The 24,061-nt window shown below is 56.6% G+C and overlaps 1 protein-coding gene across 1 annotated transcript in view; it reads right to left on the bottom strand.

The window, feature by feature from the left end:
- GAA (alpha glucosidase) overlaps positions 1-21,989 on the bottom strand; it is a 33,154-nt gene extending 11,165 nt beyond the window's left edge. The window contains 13 exon segments of the mRNA XM_075580031.1: positions 589-673; positions 1,608-1,721; positions 2,152-2,177; positions 2,180-2,261; positions 6,151-6,282; positions 7,580-7,698; positions 8,134-8,253; positions 9,361-9,457; positions 11,748-11,913; positions 12,491-12,636; positions 14,721-15,132; positions 15,325-15,455; positions 21,931-21,989. Coding sequence (XP_075436146.1) covers positions 589-673; positions 1,608-1,721; positions 2,152-2,177; positions 2,180-2,261; positions 6,151-6,282; positions 7,580-7,698; positions 8,134-8,253; positions 9,361-9,457; positions 11,748-11,913; positions 12,491-12,636; positions 14,721-15,132; positions 15,325-15,455; positions 21,931-21,975 — 1,675 coding nt within the window. The 5' untranslated portion in view covers positions 21,976-21,989.
- Between the last annotated feature and the right edge of the window lie 2,072 nt (positions 21,990-24,061).

The following is a 24,061-nucleotide window of genomic DNA, read 5'->3' as shown; positions in this document are numbered from 1 at the left end:
AGGCTGGCTCTGCCCCTGTGGTGAGAGGAGAGAGGGGGAGAGAGAATGAGAGGCCGGCTCTGCCCCTGTGGTGAGAGGAGAGAGGGAGAGAGAGAATGAGAGGCCGGCTCAGCCCCTGTGGTGAGAGGAGAGAGGGGGGGAGAGAATGAGAGGCCGGCTCTGCCCCTGTGGTGAGAGGAGAGAGGGAGAGAGGGAATGAGAGGCTGGCTCTGCCCCTGTGGTGAGAGGAGAGAGGGAGAGAGGGAATGAGAGGCTGGCTCTGCCCCTGTGGTGAGAGGAGAGAGGGAGAGAGAGAATGAGAGGCCGGCTCTGCCCCTGTGGTGAGAGGAGAGAGGGAGAGAGAGAATGAGAGGCTGGCTCTGCCCCTGTGGTGAGAGGAGAGAGGGAGAGAGAGAATGAGAGGCTGGCTCTGCCCCTGTGGTGAGAGGAGAGAGGGAGAGAGAGAATGAGAGGCCGGCTCTGCTCCTGTGGTGAGAGGAGAGAGGGAGAGAGGGAATGGGAGGCTGGTTCTGCCCCTGTGGTGAGAGGAGAGAGGGAGAGAGGGAATGGGAGGCTGGTTCTGCCCCTGTGGTGAGAGGAGGTGTTTACCTGGGACGTACGGCGGATTTTCCAGCTCGTTATTGGGGCAATTATTCACGGAGCCGGAGACAAAGTTGGACGGCTCATTCATGTCCTGTGACAGAGAGGAGGAGGCGTTACGGGGGGGGGGGGGGAGGAGGAGGCAGCGTTACGGGGGGGGGGGGAGGAGGCAGCGTTACGGGGGGGGAGGGGGAGAGGAGGAGGAGGCAGCACGGGGCAGAGGCGGCGTTACGGGGGGGGGGGAGGCAGCAGCGTTACGGGGGGGAAGAGGCAGCAGCGTTACGGGGGGGGAGGCGGCGTTACGGGGGGGGTGGGGAGAGGAGGCGGCGTTACTGGGGGGGGGGGAGAGGATGAGGCGGCGTTACGGGGGGGGGAGGAGGCGGAGTTATGGGGGGGGAGAGGAGGAGGAGGCGGCACGGGGGGGGGGGGGGAGAGGAGGCGACGTTACTGGGGGGGGGAGGAGGCGGCGTTATGGGGGAGAGGAGGCGTTACGGGGGGGGGAGGCAGCGGCGTTACGGGGGGGGAAAAGAGGCGGCAGCGTTACGGGGGGGGGGGAGAGGCGGCAGCGTTACGGGGGGGGGGAGAGGCGGCAGCGTTACGGGGGGGGGGGAGAGGCGGCAGCGTTACGGGGGGGGGGAGAGGCGGCAGCGTTACGGGGGGGGGGGGGGGGAGAGGCGGCAGCGTTACGGGGGGGGAGAGGCAGCGGCGTTATGGGGGGGGGAGAGGCGGCAGCGTTACGGGGGGGGGAGAGGCAGCGGCGTTACGGGGGGGGGGGGAGAGAGGCGGCGTTACGGGGGGGGGAGAGAGGCAGCGGCGTTACGGGGGGGGGGGGGGAGGGAGAGGCGGCGTTACGGGGGGGAGGACATTGAAATTACCCCACAGCTAAGGGGTTAATACTGCGACCTGTTTTTATGTGAGGGGACACGCGGGGGGACACGCGGGGGGGACACGCGGGGGGGACACGCGGGGGGGACACGCGGGGGGGACACGCGGGGGGGACACGCGGGGGGGACACACGCGGTACTTACAATCCACATCCCGTCGAAAGGCACCTGGTCATGAAAACTCTTCACCACGTCGTGCCACCAACTGAAGGTCTCGGGGTTTGTGAAGTCCGGGAACACCGTGAGACCCGGCCAGACCTGGGACAGAGAGAGACGGAGTGTAAGCTCTTCAGGGCAGGGATGTACAGTGCTGCGTACACCGGCAGCTTAGTCACACGTTCAAAGCAGGAAAGTCGGGGGATTTGTGCTCATATCGGGTGATAAAACACACTTATACTAGCACAGGGGCGGCCAACGCCAGTCCTCAAGGGCCACCAACAGGTCAGGTTTTCAGGACATCCCTGCTTCAGCACAGTCATTGATTGAGCTACCTGTGCTGAAGCAGGGATATCCCTAATACCTGAGGAGTGGAGTGGCCGCTCCTGTGCTAGTGACATTGACACACACGCCACACACGCCACACACGCCACACACGCCACACACGCCACACACGCCACACACGCCACACACGCCACACACGCCACACACGCCACACACGCCACACACGCCACACACGCCACCCAGTTACCTTCCCCACGAGGGGCTGCCAGTCTGATTCATGATGAACACCTTCCTCTTCAGACCGTCATCATACGGCGGGTAGGTCCCGGGGGCGCTGGAGCTGCTGATGGCGGGATCCTGGCACGCGGAAAACAAACCCAACATAAGGGCTGCACAGAGGTCAGGGGTCCCAATGCACTGAAATGCAGCGCAGGGGAGGCGCGGTGCGGCACAGCGATGGGCGGCGCGGCACAGCGAGGGGCGGCGCGGCACAGCGAGGGGAGGCGCGGCACAGCGAGGGGAGGCGCGGCACAGCGAGAGGAGGCGCGGTGCGGCACAGCGATGGGCGGCGCGGCACAGCGAGGGGCGGCGCGGCACAGCGAGGGGAGGCGCGGCAGAGCGAGGGGAGGCGCGGCACAGCGAGGGGAGGCGCGGCACAGCGAGGGGAGGCGCGGCACAGCGAGGGGAGGCGCGGCACAGCGAGGGGAGGCGCGGCACAGCGAGGGGAGGCGCGGCACAGCGAGGGGAGGCGCGGGCGGTGCGTCACAGCAAGGGGTGGCGCGGGCGGTGCGTCACAGCGAGGGGGAGGCGCGGCACAGCGAGGGGAGGCGCGGCACAGCGAGGGGAGGCGTGGCACAGCGAGGGGAGGCGCGGGCGGTGCGTCACACCGAGGGGTGGCGCGGCACAGCGAGGGGAGGCGCGGCACAGCGAGGGGAGGCGCGGCACAGCGAGGGGAGGCGCGGCACAGCGAGAGGAGGCGCGGTGCGTCACAGCGAGGGGCGGTGCGTCACAGCGAGGGGAGGCGCAGGCGGTGCGTCACAGCGAGGGGAGGCGCGTCACAGCGAGGGGAGGCGCGTCACAGCGAGGGGAGGCGCGTCACAGCGAGGGGAGGCGCGTCACAGCGAGGGGAGGCGCGGCACAGCGAGGGGAGGCGCGGCACAGCGAGGGGAGGCGCGGCACAGCGAGGGGAGGCGCGGCACAGCGAGGGGAGGCGCGGTGCGTCACAGCGAGGGGAGGCGCGGTGCGTCACAGCGAGGGGAGGCGCGGCACAGCGAGGGGAGGCGCGGTGCGTCACAGCGAGGGGAGGCGCGTCACAGCGAGGGGAGGCGCGTCACAGCGAGGGGAGGCGCGTCACAGCGAGGGGAGGCGCAGGCGGTGCGTCACAGCGAGGGGAGGCGCGGGCAGTGCATCACAGCGAGGGGAGGCGCGGGCGGTGCGTCACAGCGAGGGGAGGCGCGGGCGGTGCGTCACAGCGAGGGGAGGCGCGGGCGGTGCGTCACAGCGAGGGGAGGCGCGGGCGGTGCGTCACAGCGAGGGGAGGCCCGTCACAGCGAGGGGAGGCGCGGGCGGTGCGTCACAGCGAGGGGAGGCGCGGGCGGTGCGTCACAGCGAGGGGAGGCGTGGGCGGTGCGTGACAGCAAGGGGAGGCGCGGGGCCATGTGTCACAGCGAGGGGAGGCGCGGGCGGTGCTTCACAGTGAGGGGAACAGCGCAAAAAGGCGCAGTGCGTCGAAGCGCTGGGATGTGCAGCATAAGGTGGTTAGGGGCTCCGCATCGCCACTACGCTGTATCCACACTGCTCTGTATCGACCATTGTTCCACTCCGACGCATTCCGCATCCAGACCTCACCACTCCGCAGTCACACCGCATCCAGACCTCACCACTCCGCAGTCACACCGCATCCAGACCACACCACTCCGCAGTCACACCGCATCCAGACCACACCACTCCGCAGTCACACCACATCCAGACCTCACCACTCCGCTGTCACACCGCATCCAGACCTCACCACTCCGCAGTCACACCGCATCCAGACCTCACCACTCCGCAGTCACACCGCATCCAGACCTCACCACTCCGCAGTCACACCGCATCCAGACCTCACCACTCCGCAGTCACACCTCATCCAGACCTCACCACTCCGCAGTCACACCGCATCCAGACCTCACCACTCCGCAGTCACACCGCATCCAGACCTCACCACTCCGCAGTCACACCGCATCCAGACCACACCACTCCGCAGTCACACCACATCCAGACCTCACCACTCCGCTGTCACACCGCATCCAGACCTCACCACTCCGCAGTCACACCGCATCCAGACCTCACCACTCCGCAGTCACACCGCATCCAGACCTCACCACTCCGCAGTCACACCGCATCCAGACCTCACCACTCCGCAGTCACACCGCATCCAGACCTCACCACTTCGCAGTCACACCGCATCCAGACCTCACCACTCCGCAGTCACACCGCATCCAGACCTCACCACTCCGCAATCACACCGCATCCAGACCTCACCACTCCGCAGTCACACCGCATCCAGACCTCACCACTCCGCAGTCACACCGCATCCAGACCTCACCACTCCGCAGTCACACCGCATCCAGACCTCACCACTCCGCAGTCACACCGCATCCAGACCTCACCACTCCGCAGTCACACCTCATCCAGACCTCACCACTCCGCAGTCACACCGCATCCAGACCTCACCACTCCGCAGTCACACCGCATCCAGACCTCACCACTCCGCAGTCACACCGCATCCAGACCTCACCACTCCGCAGTCACACCGCATCCAGACCACACCACTCCGCAGTCACACCACATCCAGACCTCACCACTCCGCTGTCACACCGCATCCAGACCTCACCACTCCGCAGTCACACCGCATCCAGACCTCACCACTCCGCAGTCACACCGCATCCAGACCTCACCACTCCGCAGTCACACCGCATCCAGACCTCACCACTCCGCAGTCACACCGCATCCAGACCTCACCACTTCGCAGTCACACCGCATCCAGACCTCACCACTCCGCAGTCACACCGCATCCAGACCTCACCACTCCGCAGTCACACCGCATCCAGACCTCACCACTCCGCAGTCACACCGCATCCAGACCACACCACTCCGCAGTCACACCACATCCAGACCTCACCACTCCGCTGTCACACCGCATCCAGACCTCACCACTCCGCAGTCACACCGCATCCAGACCTCACCACTCCGCAGTCACACCGCATCCAGACCACACCACTCCGCAGTCACACCACATCCAGACCTCACCACTCCGCAGTCACACCGCATCCAGACCACACCACTCCGCAGTCACACCGCATCCAGACCTCACCACTTCGCAGTCACACCGCATCCAGACCTCACCACTCCGCAGTCACACCGCATCCAGACCTCACCACTCCGCAGTCACACCGCATCCAGACCTCACCACTCCGCAGTCACACCGCATCCAGACCACACCACTCCGCAGTCACACCACATCCAGACCTCACCACTCCGCTGTCACACCGCATCCAGACCTCACCACTCCGCAGTCACACCGCATCCAGACCTCACCACTCCGCAATCACACCGCATCCAGACCTCACCACTCCGCAGTCACACCACATCCAGACCTCACCACTCCGCTGTCACACCGCATCCAGACCACACCACTCCGCAGTCACACCACATCCAGACCTCACCACTCCGCTGTCACACCGCATCCAGACCTCACCACTCCGCAGTCACACCGCATCCAGACCTCACCACTCCGCAGTCACACCGCATCCAGACCTCACCACTCCGCAGTCACACCGCATCCAGACCTCACCACTCCGCAGTCACACCGCATCCAGACCTCACCACTCCGCAATCACACCGCATCCAGACCTCACCACTCCGCAGTCACACCACATCCAGACCTCACCACTCCGCAGTCACACCGCATCCAGACCACACCACTCCGCAGTCACACCGCATCCAGACCTCACCACTCCGCAGTCACACCGCATCCAGACCTCACCACTCCGCAGTCACACCGCATCCAGACCACACCACTCCGCAGTCACACCACATCCAGACCTCACCACTCCGCAGTCACACCGCATCCAGACCACACCACTCCGCAGTCACACCGCATCCAGACCTGCGTGCTACGCCAGGCCCCCGCACTGCTCCATTGCTCTGCGCCACGCTCTGCACTGGGTTTATCCCTCCCCCCCCCTCCGGGCCGCGCGTCGCTTACCACGATCATGACGTATTTCACGCCCTGGCGGTGAAATTCCTTCACCATGTCCGGGTAATCCCCGAAGCGGCTGCGGTCGTACGTGAAATCGCGCCTGGCGTCCATGTAATCGAGGTCGTTCCACTGAACGTCCTGCGGGGAGTTCGTGGGGGGGGGGGGTTACAACCTCCCCGCATACTGCCCCCCTCACCCCAACAATCTCCCCAATCCCACAGAGACCCCAGGGACCTAAGTAACATACAAGGAGGAGAAGAGGGGGGGGGACACACACAAGAGGGACACAAACACACACACACACACGAGGGACACACACACACACACGGGACACACACACACACACACACACAAGGGACACACACACACGAGGGACACACACACACACACGAGGGACACACACGAGGGACACACACACACACACACACACACACACGAGGGACACACACACACACACACACACACACACACACACGAGGGACACACACACACACACACACACACACACGAGGGACACACACACACACGAGGGACACACACACACACACACACACACGAGGGACACACACACACACGAGGGACACACACACACACGAGGGACACACACACACGAGGGACACACACACGAGGGACACACACACACGAGGGACACACACACACACACGAGGGACACACACACGAGGGACACACACACACGAGGGACACACACACACACACGGACACACACACACACACGAGGGACACACACACACACACACGAGGGACACACACACACACACACACGAGGGACACACACACACACACACGAGGGACACACACACACACGAGGGACACACACACACACGAGGGACACACACACACACGAGGGACACACACACACACACGAGGGACACACACACACACACGAGGGACACACACACACACACATGAGGGACACACACACGAGGGGGGGACCGGAAAAGAGCGGGGAAAAGAGGGGGGAAAAGAGGGGGGAGGAGGGAAGGGGGAGACCTGGCATAAGGGGAGGGACAACAAGAATCAGGACCAATGCAACTTGGGATGCCCCTAGTCAATGGGGACAAAAATACATAAGCAAAAGCATGGGTGCTACAGGCAGAAAACCTAGTCAGGGCCAAAGCGTAATAAGCACGTGGGGGGCCGTGCACCCCAAAAAAAAGAGATGCTACAGGATTATTGAAAAAAAGTCATTTAATGACTGAAGACAGTCGCAGAGCTCCAACGTTTCGGTGCAAGCACCCTCATCAGGGGGCGGCCCCCCAAATAGTCAGGGGTAGCCCATCATTAACCCTTTCAGATCCTGAGGCCCAGCAGCACGGGTCTGAATAAGCCATGTATGGCACCCCGTCCCTTCCCACGGGACCGGCACAGACGGCGCTGGGGGGGGGGGGGGGGAGGAGATCCCCTACTTTCTTACCAGGGGAATCTGTGCGTCCCGCATGCGTTTCACCACCTGGCGGGTGGCGTTGGTGGTAGAGTAGCCCCAGCGGCACAGGTGGAATCCGAGACCCCAGTACGGAGGCATGAAAGGGAAACCTGCCAGGAAACACCGGTCACTCACGGAGGGCTGCCCGACCCCCAGGGCAACCCCCAAAGATTAGGATCACCTCCCCCCCCACGTGAGAGGGGACCCGACCAACCAGACTTCCCTCACAAGAACCACGCACCTCCCCACTGGTGTCCTCCTCCCCCCCCCTTTCCACCTCTTAGATTGTAAGCTCTTTGGGCGAGGGACCTCCTGACCCGATGTTATTGCATGTAAATCGATGTTCTGCAGTTTGTTCTGGTCTTTCACCCAAACTGTTCTGCGCTACAGAATATATTGGTACATTATAAACACATAACAATATATTCCTGCGCGGTGTAAGCAGCGAATGTGCCGCCATCTTTAAAAATGACCAGAAGAGAATCTCAGCGCTCACAAAACTTTCCCCAAACCGTGCGCTACACGTGACCCTGCCACGTCCTTACCGATGACGTCCTGGTACTGTCGGATCACAGTCTTTGGCTCTGGTCCCAGGAAGACGTAGAAGTCCAGGATCCCCCCCGTGGTTCTCCAGGTCAGAGCCGGCGTGGGCTGCAGCAGAACGTCTGCGGACAGAACGGCGACAACGTCAGCTAAACCACGAGCGAATCCGCTCACAAAACAGGCGTTCCACGTGCTATCCTGCGCGAGAGTGTTCTGCGTGGCTTCGAATGCGTGGCAGTAGTTTGAACGCGTGGCACTCTGCGTGTTATTCAACGGTTGATCGCGTGGCACTCGGCGCCCGCTGTGCGCGTGGCACCGCTTCAGAACTTCCGTCCTCGGAAAATCACCGGAAACAGAATAGGGCTTATTACAAATAATCCCACAAACCCATGCTGGTCACGCGCACAATATAAAGAGACGCTGCCCTGGGGTTTGCGAGACCGCCGTGTAGGCCTGACGCCGGTTCCCGCACACTCGTGGTCGGCTCCGCCCCCGCGTGACGGCGGACCCGTGGCGCCTCCTGGGCTGTGGAACTACCACCGGTATGAGAGATGCACTGCCGAGGCGACGCCGTGGCGTATAGCGCCGGAAACAGGCGAGATAAAGGGACGTACCCGCGCCAACAAGGAACGCCGACCCTCCAGCCAGGATCACCCACTACAAAGGCAGTGTTCTTACCCCCAACACCTACTTCAAAAAGCAGTGTTCTTACACCCCAAGCTGCTTCTTCATTCCACGCGTGGGAGAGCAACGCAGCAGTCTCCCGGCTGCAGAACTTTCAACCATTTTATGGCGCCTCAAAAAAAAAAAAAAACAACCTACGGTTTTATTACATAAATAATCCTGTTCCTTTCTTTTATTCCGATTAATCTGGTGCAATTCATTGTTTTGCAGCCGGGAAACTTTCTATCTCCGACGTGTGCCCCGGTGATATGGCGAGTCCAGGGAGTGCCACGCAGAACACGGACTCAAACCACGTCACACGTTTGGGAGCGGATTCACATATACTTTTGCCAATCATTCTCCCCGTGTTGCTCCTTAGGTTACGGTGTGACTTGTTGGGTCTTTTCAGTGCCATTTTGTTTACTATGGTTAATGCCACAACAATGGTTTGTCACAATCAGAACTCTCCATTCTACACAGACAACGCGTTCCGCCGACCTTAAAAAGTAAATAAATGTAGCGCTCCGATTGGCTCAAACAGTTTCCGATAGGCACAAAGCACTTACCCATGGCGTTGCTGTTGAGCAGGAAGACGCCGTGGGCCGAGCCACCTTTCTCCATGGCTAGGTAGAAGGGGTGAGATCCGTACAGATTGGCATCTGTCTGGAGGGCACAAGAGTCAGACGTGAAGGGTTAAACCCCGAGTTGGACCAAGCGCATTATCGTCCTATGAAATCACAGAATATTAATCCAATCTCTATGCACTGTGTGTACGTCCATTCCCAGGGTACCAGGTATAACCTTGTGTGGTATATTACATAAGGGAGAGAGAGACCCAAATTAGGGCCCCTCTGATGTTGGAGTCTGCAGCGCATTGCTCTGCCCCATCACTCTGCACCGCACGCGGGTCCCCATCACCCTGCCCCCCGCACCGCACGCGGGTCCCCATCACCCTGCTTTGAACACACCATCACCCTGCCTCGAACGCGGGCTCCCCCCCCTCCCCCCATCACCCGGCCTCGCACGCAGGCGCCCCCCCCCGTCACCCTGCCTCGCACGCAGGCGCCCCCCCCCGTCACCCTGCCTCGCACGCAGGCCCCCTCCCCAATCTCCCTGCCTCGCACGCAGGCCCCCCCCCCATATCACCCTGCCTCGCACGCAGGGCCCCCCCCGTCACCCAGCCTCGCACGCACCCCGTCACCCTGCATGCGTCGCCCTGCTCCGCACGCCCCCGTCACCCTGCCCCGCATGCGTCGCCCTGCTCCGCACGCCCCCGTCACCCTGCCTCGTGTACTCCTGATCTCTATTTTCTTCCCCCCCCGCCCCCCAACACTACTTAGAACTTCTGCTGCATCAGATTCAGACAAATAAGTGACAGACCCCAGAACTCCCCCCAATAACGTGGGAAGATCAACCACGTATTTGTGTGAAAGTGAAATATCTGCTGGAGATTCAGTTACCGTGCTGCTCCCTGCGGCAGGCGCCAGTGCTGCCAAAATTGCACCCCCCACGCGGCTGCACCGCTGCTTCTAAAGCACCTTGGAATTGAAAGGTGCTACGTAAAGACAAAAGGCTAAGGCCTCGGTCCCGCTGCGCTCGTTGGCGCGGGCGGCGGGTCGCGAGTTCCCCACCAGCAGGGGAATCCTCGCGAGCCGGTCCCGGTCCCCCACTGGCGGCACAGCTGACTACACGCCTGTAGCGCGTCAGCCGCTGGAGACACAAGAGAATGGTGTTTCCTAGCGTTGACGCGTGACGTGTGTGGCTGTGAGCCAATGGGGAGGGGAGGCTGCGGGAGGAGGAGAGGCTTCGGGGAGCGGGGAGGAGTGTGGAGTGAAAGCAGGTGAGTGCCTCTCTGTGTGTGTGTCTGAGTGCGTGAGTGCCTGTGTGTGTGTATGTGTGTGCCTGAGTGCGTGAGTGCCTGCCTCTGTCTGTGTGTGTATGAGTGCGTGAGTGCGTGAGTGCCTGCCTGTGTGTGTGTGCGCGTGTGCGTGTGTGTGTGTGTGTATGAGTGCCTGCGTGTGTGTGTTTCAACTTACTTTCCAGCTCCAGCCCGAGTCCGTGGAGGGAGGGGGGGGGAGAGTAGCGGGTCCCTCCGCTCAAGCCACGCCCCCCCTCCCTGTCAAACCTCCCACCTCCCGCCCACCTCCCGCTCCGGCTCCCGCTCCCTACAGACCGCAGATCGCGGTCTGTGTAGTGTCAGCGCACCGCCTGTCAGCAGCGCAGGTGCGCTGACTCTGGGAGCGGGGCCTTAGCCTAAGATTACAGACCGGGCGATGGCGTGCGACAACAACAAGTTGCAGAATGCCTGTGAGGCCCCCACTCGTGCGCACGACAGAGCGACCGCGATTCGAAAAGACAAAAAAAAAACAAAAAAAATGTATTTTCAAGCGACGGCCGCGTCACGCGAGCGGTTCAGCCAATCACGGCGAACCAGCCTCGCCGCCCCAATCGCTTCCATCTGAATTCACACATCGCTCTGGTCGGTGCAGACTATAATCTCAGCCAAAATCACCATCATTTCACCCCACACGTGGCTGCACAGACGCCTATGGCGCAGAACGGCACAATTTGGGTCTTATAAAAAATTTTTTTAAAAAGTGCTATATAAATACAATACAAGATATTATTCCAGTTCCACACTAGAAGTGGCTGCACAGCTGCTTCTGTAATAACATAGCAGAGGCTTCCTGAATAAAAAGTCATTACACAGATAGATTATTTCCCAGTTGTGGCTGCACAGTAAAACCGCAACGCATTCTGGCATTTAATAAAAAATCAGTCCCTGCTTCAGCACAGATGACTCAATCTGCCCCTGCTTCAGCACAAGGGGCTCAATCAGTCCCTGCACAGGGTCTGACTAAACCACTGATTGAACCGCCTGTGCTGAAGCAGGGATATCCTCAGAACCGGAGATTCCTGGAGATCCTCCCCCCCCCCCCCACCGCCTCCTTACCGTGGGCACCAGGTCGCGGTTCCAGAACGTGAGACGGGTCCATTTGAGCTCCAGGTTGAGAGAGGTGAGATGCTCCCCCAGGCCGTACAGATACGGGGAGGGGAGCGACGTGGAGAGCTGCAGGAACTGATCAGCAAAGAGCAGCGGGGCCAGCGTGGTGTTCAGCCTGCCGCGGGCGGGAGAGAACAAAAAAGGAGGCCTCAACCCGGAGAGAAAACACGGCGCGGGACCTACCCTCGCCCCCGCGGCCCGTCAAACCCGCAGAAGCAGGGACCCACAAGCACCGAAATACTGCCCCTCCCCCCAGGACTGCAGAGCCGCTTCTGCGGGAGCGAGGAAAGGAACGCAACCGCCGCGCCAAAATTATTCATTTTAGGTTTTTTTTAATGATTGTATTTAACAAAAAAATTGGATTACAAATCAATAATTAAAAAAAATGTAAATAAATTAAAAAAAAAGAAATCTCAAATCTGTTCAAAAATCAAATGCGGGGGGTCCCACCCTGAACGCAGCAAGAACGCCCCAGCATCTTATTATCGGAGAGGGCAGAATGGGGTCCCTGTGTCAGAGAGCTGCGCGCGACGCGACCCCTCCCCCTACTGCGGCAAATAAAAAAAGTCCCAACAAAACAGAATGGAGAGTTCTGATTGGTTAAAGCCAGAACCGCGGGTCGCAATAACCAGCAGCGAGATCATCGCCCCGTCGTGGACCCATCCAGCCAATAACACAGGCCCTCTACTCACAAGACCTGGCCGCTGGACTTCCTGCGGATCACCAGGCCGAAGGGGTCAGCGGAGAACTGGACGTCATACAGCGTGGCGGCCGCCTGCCCGCTCACCCGCGGGGTGGGGATGGGAACCTCGTAGCGTTCCCGGGCCGGGTCTTTAATCTACGGGTAGGAAAGGAAGCAAAAACAATGTTACACACGGGCGCCACTATTCCGTGGCGTGGGCGCCACTATTCCGTGGCAGGGGCGCCACTATTCCGTGGCGGGGGCGCCACGATTCGGCAACTGTTGCACTCGTGATCGGTGTAAATGAACGGATTGAAAGTAATATCTTTAAAGCAGCCGTCCACGTTGCCGGGGTTTTTTACATTTTATTTTTCCCCCCCTTTAATATCGGCATCAATACAAGCCACACAATGGGAAGTAATTAGCTAAGTTGACGATCGATCGGCGAAGACTCGGAACAGGGGTTCACTAAATGGCTGTCAGTGCAGCAGAAGAGGACCAGAGATGCAGAGTTCAGTGGGGAAGATCATGTGACCAGGCAGCCACTAGATACCATTGGTGCACTGCTAGAGAGGGGGCAGGGCTCAAAAAGGGGTGTGCCGGAGCCTGTTTCAGAAGGGGAAGGGGATGCGACTTTGTAAATGGTTGCTATAGAAACAAAATGCTGGTTACGTTGGAATACATTAAAAATGTCATCAAGAGGCGAAGTTCTGTTCGACACTATCCTATCTTCTTTAGCTAAAAAAGAAGCATCTCTGTATTAGGCCACGGATAATTTACCGTATATGTTTAATGTACATTTGCCTAATAAAAATATCTGGGGGGGGAGGGGGGGAAATGTAATCAAGTTTTTTTTTTTTAAACACACACATAGGATATTGCTTGGTCTGCAGCTTTAATAAGTACGGTCATTGAAAAAAATCCAGTAAGGTGAAGTGGAAAATAACTGTATACCCAACATGAACAGATTAATCCGAAGCAAATCCTACCAAGTACAAAAAAAATAATTGGGCATTTTGTCATTATTTTAGGGAATCGCTCTCCCTTCCCACCTATGCTGAATGTTTTCGGATTCGATCTCTTTAATGTACAGTCCGGAAAGCCTTTACACGTCAGACACAGCACCACTTGCTTTCACACGGGTTGCAGGAATCGAAATGATATATACACGAAAACCGATCAAGAACGGTCAGCAAAAAGGAAACCCCCTGTTGTTGCACTCGGCCAAACACAACATAGTAAATGTATATAGAAGATTGAAAGTCTAATATCTAAGCGATGAAAATGATCACCAAACTCAGCGATACATTATCCCGAGAAGGGTAATCACAGGTAAAATTAAATAATAAAATTTTAATGTTCAATAACTCTAAGTGCTCAAATAATTATATACAGCGAAGAAAGTAAAGTATCTAAAAATCCCCAATGGTATCGAGATCGGGGTTAATAGCAGTGTTGATATAAACGCAATTCAGCAATGCGTTGCATTCACATCCCCTAATAACCACGATTAGACACTGGACAGGCAAGTGGTCAGTTGTCGTGCATATACCTATGTATATTCCCCATTTCTCCCATGTATTACAATTCCTGGAGTACTGAAGGTGAGCGGTTGTCACCCCCTTCCTCCGCAGTAATCGAAATGACTAATAAATTGTGTCTCTACCTCATCTCTCTCCTTTAATACCTTATGATGTCCCAAATTCTCTCCGGGTCTCTCCCCTCCCATCTTTTCTCTCCCTCCTCCTCCTCTCACCCTCCCACTCCCTTCTCCCTCCCTCCCATCGCTTTCCCTTTAATACATTACGATGTCCCCAATTCTCTCCGCCCCTCTCCTTCCCCAGCAATCCTTACGTCCTCCTCGCGCGCCGACTGACTTCCTCTCTTCGTCTGCTTTCTGTGTAACCTTTATAGCCATCTGACTCCTTATCTGCCACCAGGCTATGTGCGTTATGATGTCACGTGCCAGACACATAGCCTACCAGGTACCACACCCACTGGATGACTTGCTGGTCAGAGAAATGTTAAAATCACTGGGGAGGTGCACACCACTAGGGTCTCCTTGGTATGCCGGCACAGTTTCCGGTGTATAGGTTTCATGGTCTGGGGGCTATGGCTCTGACACACACACCACACACACCACACACACCACACCCCACACACCCCACACACACACCACACACACCACACACACCACACACACCACACACACGTTATTATTACAGATCAGTGATACTTACTGTAAAGTGCAGCCGGCCCTCAGTCTCACAGCGCACCTCCAGCTGCAGGGTCATCACGTCCCGTGGCATGAAGCTGGCCACGGATCGGGTCAGGGTGGCACAGTACCCACTCTCCGTGTGGGTCAGATTCACCATCTTGTAGCTGGGGTAGGTGGGAGGGAAGAAGCACCAGGGCAGCCCCAGGCCTGGACCGTCCGCCGCCGGACAGTAGCAGCACCCGCGGGCCTCGCACTGCTCCTTACTGAGCATCTTCTCCGGGGCGCAGTCAAAGCGGCTGTCGGGGGCCACGTCGCACTGCGGGGTGCCGTGGCCTGCTCTACGCGAGGGGCTGGCAGAAGACACTGCACACAGCGCGAGGAGCACACACAGCCCCCATCTCCAGAGAGCCCCCTCCTCAGACATCCTGGACAGGCTGCAGACACACAATGTATACACATTAGTAACTTTGTAGCAGGGAACAGGATTACCTGGGTTACCTGTGTAACAGGCGACACACTGAGGGAGGGGTGTACAAGTCTCTTGGCCGTTGGGGAGACTGATCAGTAAATGCATTATTTATTTGTATATCATGGCTATTAAATGAGGAATACAAGTAATAACGGACCTGGTGCTGGTTTTAGGCACGAGTATTCCCGTGTCACCGACTTTGGCAAACCGCCTCTTTAAGACGCCCATGGTTACGTTCAGAATCAGGATAAACGCTGTATGGTGAGCCGGGTGGCCGGGTGGGGGATTCTGGGAGTTGTACAGACAGACACTTAAAACTTTACCAAAAAGGCAGAGTAACTGACATTAGGAAACAGAGTGTGTATCTCGTACTCCACACGATTCCATCCGCAGATTAATACCACAGGGGGGGGGGGAATCTTCCGTATCCTGCAAAAATGGCTCAATTTACGTCTCCCCATATAATGGTGGTTGTCAACTCCAGTCCTCAAGCCCCCTAACAGGTCAGGTTTTAAGGATATCCCAGCTTCAGCACAGGTGGCTCAGTCGAAGCCTGAGCCACCTGTGCTGAAGCAGAGACCGATTGAGCCACCTGTGCAGTTGGGGGATATTGAGCACTGGAGTTGAGCACCCTGCCCTGCAAGACATCATACGCCCCATTGACCTGGAGTTGCGTCTTCCAGCACCGGAAGAAGTCTTAAATAAATATGGCCCTAAAGTTACTGCCTTATTGGAGTACTGCGCATATAACAGAATCTGATTATCTAGTACCTATTACTTCTTCCTTGTAGCCAGGTCCTCCCCTGGGTACCCCTTATCTCTGATGTGGCTGCTGGGAAGGGGGGGGGGGGGAAGGCTGCGGCTGGTAGCGGAAGCGCGCAGGTGCACCCGGCTAGTCCGGGAGGCTGCAGGAGCTGCGGGCAGTTAGAGGGGCGACCGGGTCGGGGGAGCTCCTCGGCGGGACGCCAGTAAGGGCGCCGCCATCTTGGGAATGTTATGCATATGCAATACAGTAGTTGCAGCGGCCATTACAAGGACAGGCTCTGCAAGTGAACTACAGTTCCCAGCAGCCCCAGGGGCTGATAGACACGTGGCGCGCAACAGCCAATAGGGCTGGAGGATTCCCCTGCACAGGAATAGATACATTTGGCACACTGGCACCTCGCGCTCAGTCGGGATCTGGACACAGGAGGGTGAGGTAGTATCTCAGGTGCCAGTGGCCCTGAGACTAGGCCTAGAGTCCCCCAGGTCCCAGCTAGGCCCTGATTCAGCTAAGCTTGTGGTTGCTTCAGAGAAGGCCCCTAAATAGGGACGCTTCCCCATGTACTGTATAGTGTCAGGGACACATTGAAGACGCCGAGCGGCGACTTGCGGCCTGTGGTCTGAGACCAGACCACCATCGCAGTGAGAGACTCGTAAAAAGGTGAGACACTGACGGGAGTTCACCCCACGCAGAGGCGGTCGTCTTCGTTGGATCAGACGGATCCTTTCGTCAGGTGGCGGTACCCGGGTGCTGGGGCGCCCTGCAGGAATCACGCTCTACAAGTGTACCAATGGCCGGACACACACACACTCTGTGGGTAGCGCTACTCCACACTTTGGGGTGGGATTGGCTCTGTGGACACCGGGTGGTTAGGTGCCCAGGGCACCTCAGTACTTTGGGGGAACCTCACCAGGGTGTGGACAAGGTGGTGGTTGGAGAGCGGGGCACGGCGTAGGTATGGCCGTGCGAGGCCTGTATAGTATCATGTTACCCGTAAAGATAAGCTGTTAAATCACTGTGTATATACACATTCTGTGTGTTCCTGGGAAGGGGTTATCCAACTGCGCTTGGATCCCTCCCAGGTGGAGGCGCCGTCATCAGATCGACTAATCACCCCAGGCTCCCTGCAGCGAAGGATCAGGCCTCCTGTGAGCCATTCAGGTAACGCAACACACAGTTTCCCTTAGACACGGGGGGGAAAGGGGACTACATGGAATAATGTTATATAATAAATGTTAATGTCCCACGTAATATTGTGGGACACATCCCTCTGCCCTTTTAACCAGATCGGCTTTTTCTGTTCCCCATTTTTACGCTTTCTCTTCAGTTCTCGCTGTCCCAGGAAACCGCCTGCGTGATCCTGTTCCTGCGTTATTATTATACTAGTCAACATTATTTTTGCCTGACGTTTGCAGCTTAAATTCGGGCTGTGGATCTTAAATAAAAAAGGGACATGCAACACAAGGAAAAATGACCCCAGGGAGGCGAGATCCCCTCTCCCCCCCCCCCCCCCCCCCGAGAGCCGTCAGAAATTAGCCCCCAGGCGGGGCACAGAATATAGCTGGACCGAGCAGGCTCAGTAGCTTCTTGTTCTAAGAGCTCACGATCTATTTTTAGCACTTGAGGTAAAAGGGCACACAGGGGCTCGCCTGCATTGTTACCGAGCTGAGAAGTAGGCGAGGGGTATCGTGCCGCCTAGCCATGCGAGCTCAGGAAAGCACATTGTCTCGCCCTGTTTCACAAGGGAGATCTGCTTGGAGCGGCAGCCACGCAGACTCGATACTCTGACTCACTGTAATGCCATCTATCCTCTGCAGTAAGGCTGCGGCCCGCTGACCGCGCTCGTGATTGAGAGCGTTGACGTCTATTTTTGCAAGCGCGCGTGTGGGCATGTTAAGCGCGCGTCAAACTTTTTTTCTCCACAAGCGCCAAGCATGGGAGAGCGTGCGCACACCGCGTGAGTGGGACCATTTAAATTGCAGGAACTAAACTCGGCAAGCGCCGCGCGCTCAGCGCTAGCGTGGACGCAGCCTAAGACATTGTGCCAGGTCTGGGCCTCACATACAGGAGGGAGGTGCGCACACACACACACACACACAGGGGACACAGCTCTGCACACAGGAGACACACACACACAGAAGACACAGCTCTGCACACAGGAGACACACACACACAGAAGACACAGCTCTGCACACAGGAGACAGCTCTGCACACAGACGCACACACGCGCAGGAGACACAGCTCTGCACACACACACACACAGGAGACACAGCTCTGCACACAGGAGACACAGCTCTGCACACACACACGCGTAGGAGACACAGCTCTGCACACAGACGTACACACACACAGGAGACAGCTCTGCACACACACACACACACACACACAGGAGACAGCTCTGCACACAGACACACACACACACACAGGAGACACAGCTCTGCACACAGACGCACACACACACAGGAAACAGCTCTGCACACAGGGGACACAGCTCTGCACACAGACACACACACACAACCAGGAGACACAGCTCTGCACACAGACGCACACACACACAGGAAACAGCTCTGCACACAGACGCACACACACGAGACAGCTCTGCACACAGACATACACAGGAGACAGCTCTGCACACAGACGCGCGCACACACACACACACACACACACACACACACACATAGGAGACACAGCTCTGCACACAGACACACAGACACACAGACACACACACACACACACACACAGGAGACACAGCCCTGCACACAGACGCACACACACAGGAAACAGCTCTGCACACAGGGGACACAGCTCTGCACACAGACACACACACACAACCAGGAGACACAGCTCTGCACACAGACGCATACACACACAGGAAACAGCTCTGCACACAGACGCACACACAGGAGACACAGCTCTGCACACAGACGCACACAGCTCTGCACACACACACAGGAGACACAGCTCTGCACACACACACACACAGCTCTGCACACACACACACACACACAGCTCTGCACACACACAGGAGACACAGTTCTACACACACAGAAGACAGCTCTGCACACAGACGCGCACACACACACAGGAGACAGCTCTGCACACAGACGTGACACAGCTCTGCACACAGGCACACACATACAGGAGACAGCTCTGCACGCACACACACACACACACACACACACACACACACACACGACACAGCTCTGCACACAGACAGGAGACACAGCTCTGCACACAGACATACAGGAGACAGCTCTGCACACAGACACACACACACACAGCTCTGCACACAGACACAACACAGCTCTGCACAGACACACACACGAGACAGCTCTGCACAGACACACACAGGAGACAGCTCTGCACACAGACGACACAGCTCTGCACACAGAGACACAAACACACAGGAGACAGCTCTGCACACAGACACAGACACAGGAGACACAGCTCTGCACACACAGGAGACAGCTCTGCACAAACAGGAGACACAGCTCTGCACACAGATGCACACACACACACAGCTCTGCACACACACACACACACACACACACACAGCTCTGCACACAGACGAGAACACACACACAGGAGACAGCTCTGCACACAGACGCACACACACAGGAGACAGCTCTGCACATAGACAAGAACACACACACACACACACACACAGGAGACAGCTCTGCACACAGACGCACACATACACACGAGACAGCTCTGCACACAGACGCACACATACACACGAGACAGCTCTGCACACAGACGAACACATACACACAGGAGACACAGCTCTGCACACAGGAGACAGCTCTGCACACAGGAGACAGCTCTGCACACAGACGAACACATACACACAGGAGACACAGCTCTGCACACAGGAGACAGCTCTGCACACAGACGCACACAGGAGACAGCTCTGCACACAGACGCACACACACACACACGAGACACAGCTCTGCACACAGACACACACACAGACACACACACACACAGGAGACAGCTCTGCACACACACACACACACACACACAGGAGACAGCTCTGCACACACACACACACACACACACACGAGACAGCTCTGCACACAGACACACACACACACACACAGGAGACAGCTCTGCACACAGACACACACACACAGGAGACAGCTCTGCACACAGACACATACACACAGGAGACAGCTCTGCACACAGACACACACACACAGGAGACAGCTCTGCACACAGACACACACACAGGAGACAGCTCTGCACACAGACACACACACAGGAGACAGCTCTGCACACAGACACACACACAGGAGACAGCTCTGCACACAGACACACACAGGAGACACGGCTCTGCACACAGACACACACAGGAGACACGGCTCTGCACACAGAAACACAGGAGACACGGCTCTGCACACAGACACACACACACACACAGGAGACACAGCTCTGCACACAGACGCGCACACACACACACACACACACACACACATAGGAGACACAGCTCTGCACACAGACGAGACACAGCTCTGCACACAGACACATACAAGAGACAGCTCTGCACACACACACAGGAGACAGCTCTGCACACAGACACACACATACAGGAGACAGCTCTGCACACAGACACACACACACACACACAGGAGACAGCTCTGCACACACACACACACACACACACACACACACACACACAGGTAACAGCTCTGCACACACACACACACACACAGGAGACACAGCTCTGCACACAGACACACACACAGGAGACACAGCTCTGCACACAGACACACACACACACAGGAGACAGCTCTGCACACACACACACACACACACACACACACAGGAGACAGCTCTGCACACACACACACACACACAGGAGACAGCTCTGCACACACACACAGGAGACAGCTCTGCACACAGACACACACACACACAGGAGACAGCTCTGCACACAGACACACACACACAGGAGACAGCTCTGCACACAGACACACACACACACAGGAGACAGCTCTGCACACAGACACACACACACAGGAGACAGCTCTGCACACAGACACACACACAGGAGACAGCTCTGCACACAGACACACACACAGGAGACAGCTCTGCACACAGACACACACACAGGAGACAGCTCTGCACACAGACACACACAGGAGACACGGCTCTGCACACAGACACCCACAGGAGACACGGCTCTGCACACAGACACACGGCTCTGCACACAGACACACACACACAGGAGACACAGCTCTGCACACAGACGCACACAGGAGACACAGCTCTGCACACAGACACACACACACACACACACACACACACAGGAGACACAGCTCTGCACACAGACGCACACACACGAGACACAGCTCTGCACACAGACACATACAAGAGACAGCTCTGCACACACACACACATACAGGAGACAGCTCTGCACACACACACACATACAGGAGACAGCTCTGCACACACACACAGGAGACAGCTCTGCACACAGACACACACATACAGGAGACAGCTCTGCACACACACACACACACACACACACACACACACACACACATACAGGAGACAGCTCTGCACACAGACACACACACATACAGGAGACAGCTCTGCACACAGACACACAGACACACACACACACACACACACACACGAGACACAGCTCTGCACACACACACACACACACACACACACACACACGAGACACAGCTCTGCACACACACACACACACACACACACACACACACACACACACACACACAGGGAGCTCAGCAACACATGTACAAGTCAGGGACACATACAGGAGACAGAGACACACAAGTACATGTCAGGGACACACAAAGAGGAGACACAAGTACACAGGAGGGACACACACAGGAGGGACACACACAGGAGGGACACACACAGGAGGGACACACACAGGAGGGACACACACAGGAGGGACACACACAGGAGGGACACACACAGGAGGGACACACACAGGAGGGACACAGATCTGGGCAGAGAGACACTTACCTGCAGCTCTGTTCTCATGTGACCTCTGCTCTGAGCAGCAGCCATTTACATAAGAGCGGGTCATGTGACTGCCAGACACGTGACACACCAGGAAGTGAGATAGCTCAGGCGGGAGGGGTGAGGAAGGAGAGAGACAAACCCGTGCTCAGTATAATCTCCTTTATTGGAGTAATATTTATATTCTGTAATCTATCTCCATGTTATGCAATAAGGCAAGGGACTCAACTCCAGTCCGTACGCCCTCCTCCCCCCCCCCCAACAGGTCAGGTTTTCAGGATATCCCTGCGTCAGCACAGGTGGCTCCATCAGACCCTGCTTCAGCACAGGTGGCTGCTCAATCTGTCCTAGCTTCAACACAGGTGGCTCAATCAGTCCCAGCTTCAGCACAGCTTGTGCAGTCTTCGATTGAGACGCCTGTGCTGAAGCTGGGAAATCATAAAAACCTGACCTGTTTGTGGGGGAAGGGGGGGGGGACTGGAGTTGAGCCCCCTGCAATAAGGAACCACACACACACCACAGGTCAGCATGTTTTGCCCATGTAACAGATGTTCAGAATAACGGCAGGTTTGTTGCTGATCTGTGGTTATGGGAAATACCTAAACACAATAAGGCAGAGCTCTGGTCTGTAGTTGGGGCATTGGGGCATGTACCCGATACCCTGCGTTAGTGACTGCTTTGCCTCTCACTTTGCACTGGAGCAGTATAGAATCTGTTTCTGGGTCTTGGGTCACTGTGACTGCAGTCACCTGATGTCATCACATGCTTGTTACTCAGCCTTTCAACTGAGGACGGATTTTATAGCGTATGCAAAACAATTCCCCAGAACAAATACAGGTGTAAGGTTACCAAATAAATCATGTACATAACATACCATGTATTCATTATCTTGCACTCTAAGTGACTGGGTGTATTAAAGATGGCTCTACACCAAATCCTACATTGGAAATTGCTGTGGAGATTTGGGCACATGTTTATCAAACACACATCAGCCCATTGATGTGAATGGGAAAGGAGCTGTTTCTAGCGCTGGCAGGCGTCCTGAAAAGACGATGGGGGACGTCGCGATCTGGTACTAACCACCATTCAATCAGAGGCGCAGATCGGGCGCTATCTAGCAGCAAAAGGGTTACAGACGAGTGCTTGTATTGTAATTATTCTCTGCTGAATGTTGGTAGCAGTCCTATATAAAGTTTGCACAATCTCGTTTGTGCAGATGAAACCGTTGGTTCGGGCTCTCTTTCTTTGCGGCTCCCATACTACATCCTCACCCGCTCCTACCCGCCGGTATTCTTAATTTTCACGCGGTTTACCTGTAATATGAAAGAGGGCAAAAAAGGAAATTTTGCGTTGTCTGCAATACTGGCCAGAAACGCAAGTCGGCGATCGCGAGTTATTGTGTCTTAAAAATCTAACTGCAATGCAACCTGTCGCTTGTTCCCGTTCATGTGTGCACGATCCAATATCACACAAATGTCTGTACTTTAAGTGTACTGTATTTAATTGAAATCTAAACAGTAAAAACGTGAACACACCAAAAAGTATTTTTAGAGGATGAAATGTTTTATTTGCACACGCTAACAAAGTAAAAATGAATAATACAAAAATACAAAGTCTCTTCTTCCAAATTGACAATGTTCTTTTATTTTTCTTCTTCGAACTGGCTGGCTTTTGGACGTCCTGGCATGTAAAAAAAGAGACAATATTCAAAATTAATTAATAATCGCACAAACAGTAGTAGTGTCGCTGTGGAGCCTCCCAATTAGGAGGGTTTTTTTTTTGAATGCATGAATTAAAGCAGGGTTGTGCAAACGGGGGGGGGGGGTGCAAGATTTCCACGGGGGGTGGGGTCACGGTGGTTACAGAGGCCCTGTGCTCTTCCCCAAGGTATTTAAATTAAATGCCGGGGGATCGCGGGAGGCCTCTGCAACTTCCCTTACCTTGTCTTTGGCGACATGGTGTCAAATGATGCTGTGGTCACGTGATTGTCACTGTAGACCAGGTCTTTTAACACCATATATATTTATGGGATCGGTCACAAGGCAAAACAAGGCAGTGAAATAAAAGGAGGTTTATTCGGATGAAGACCTCGAAAACACACAAACAAGTAAGTGTGTATATTATTTTGAGAATA

Source organism: Ascaphus truei, chromosome 22 (genome assembly GCF_040206685.1).
Source record: "Ascaphus truei isolate aAscTru1 chromosome 22, aAscTru1.hap1, whole genome shotgun sequence".
NCBI classification, from domain to species: Eukaryota; Metazoa; Chordata; class Amphibia; order Anura; family Ascaphidae; genus Ascaphus; species Ascaphus truei.
The sequence above is the reverse complement of the archived record's forward strand: the minus strand, read 5'-3'. Positions and strand labels throughout refer to the sequence as shown.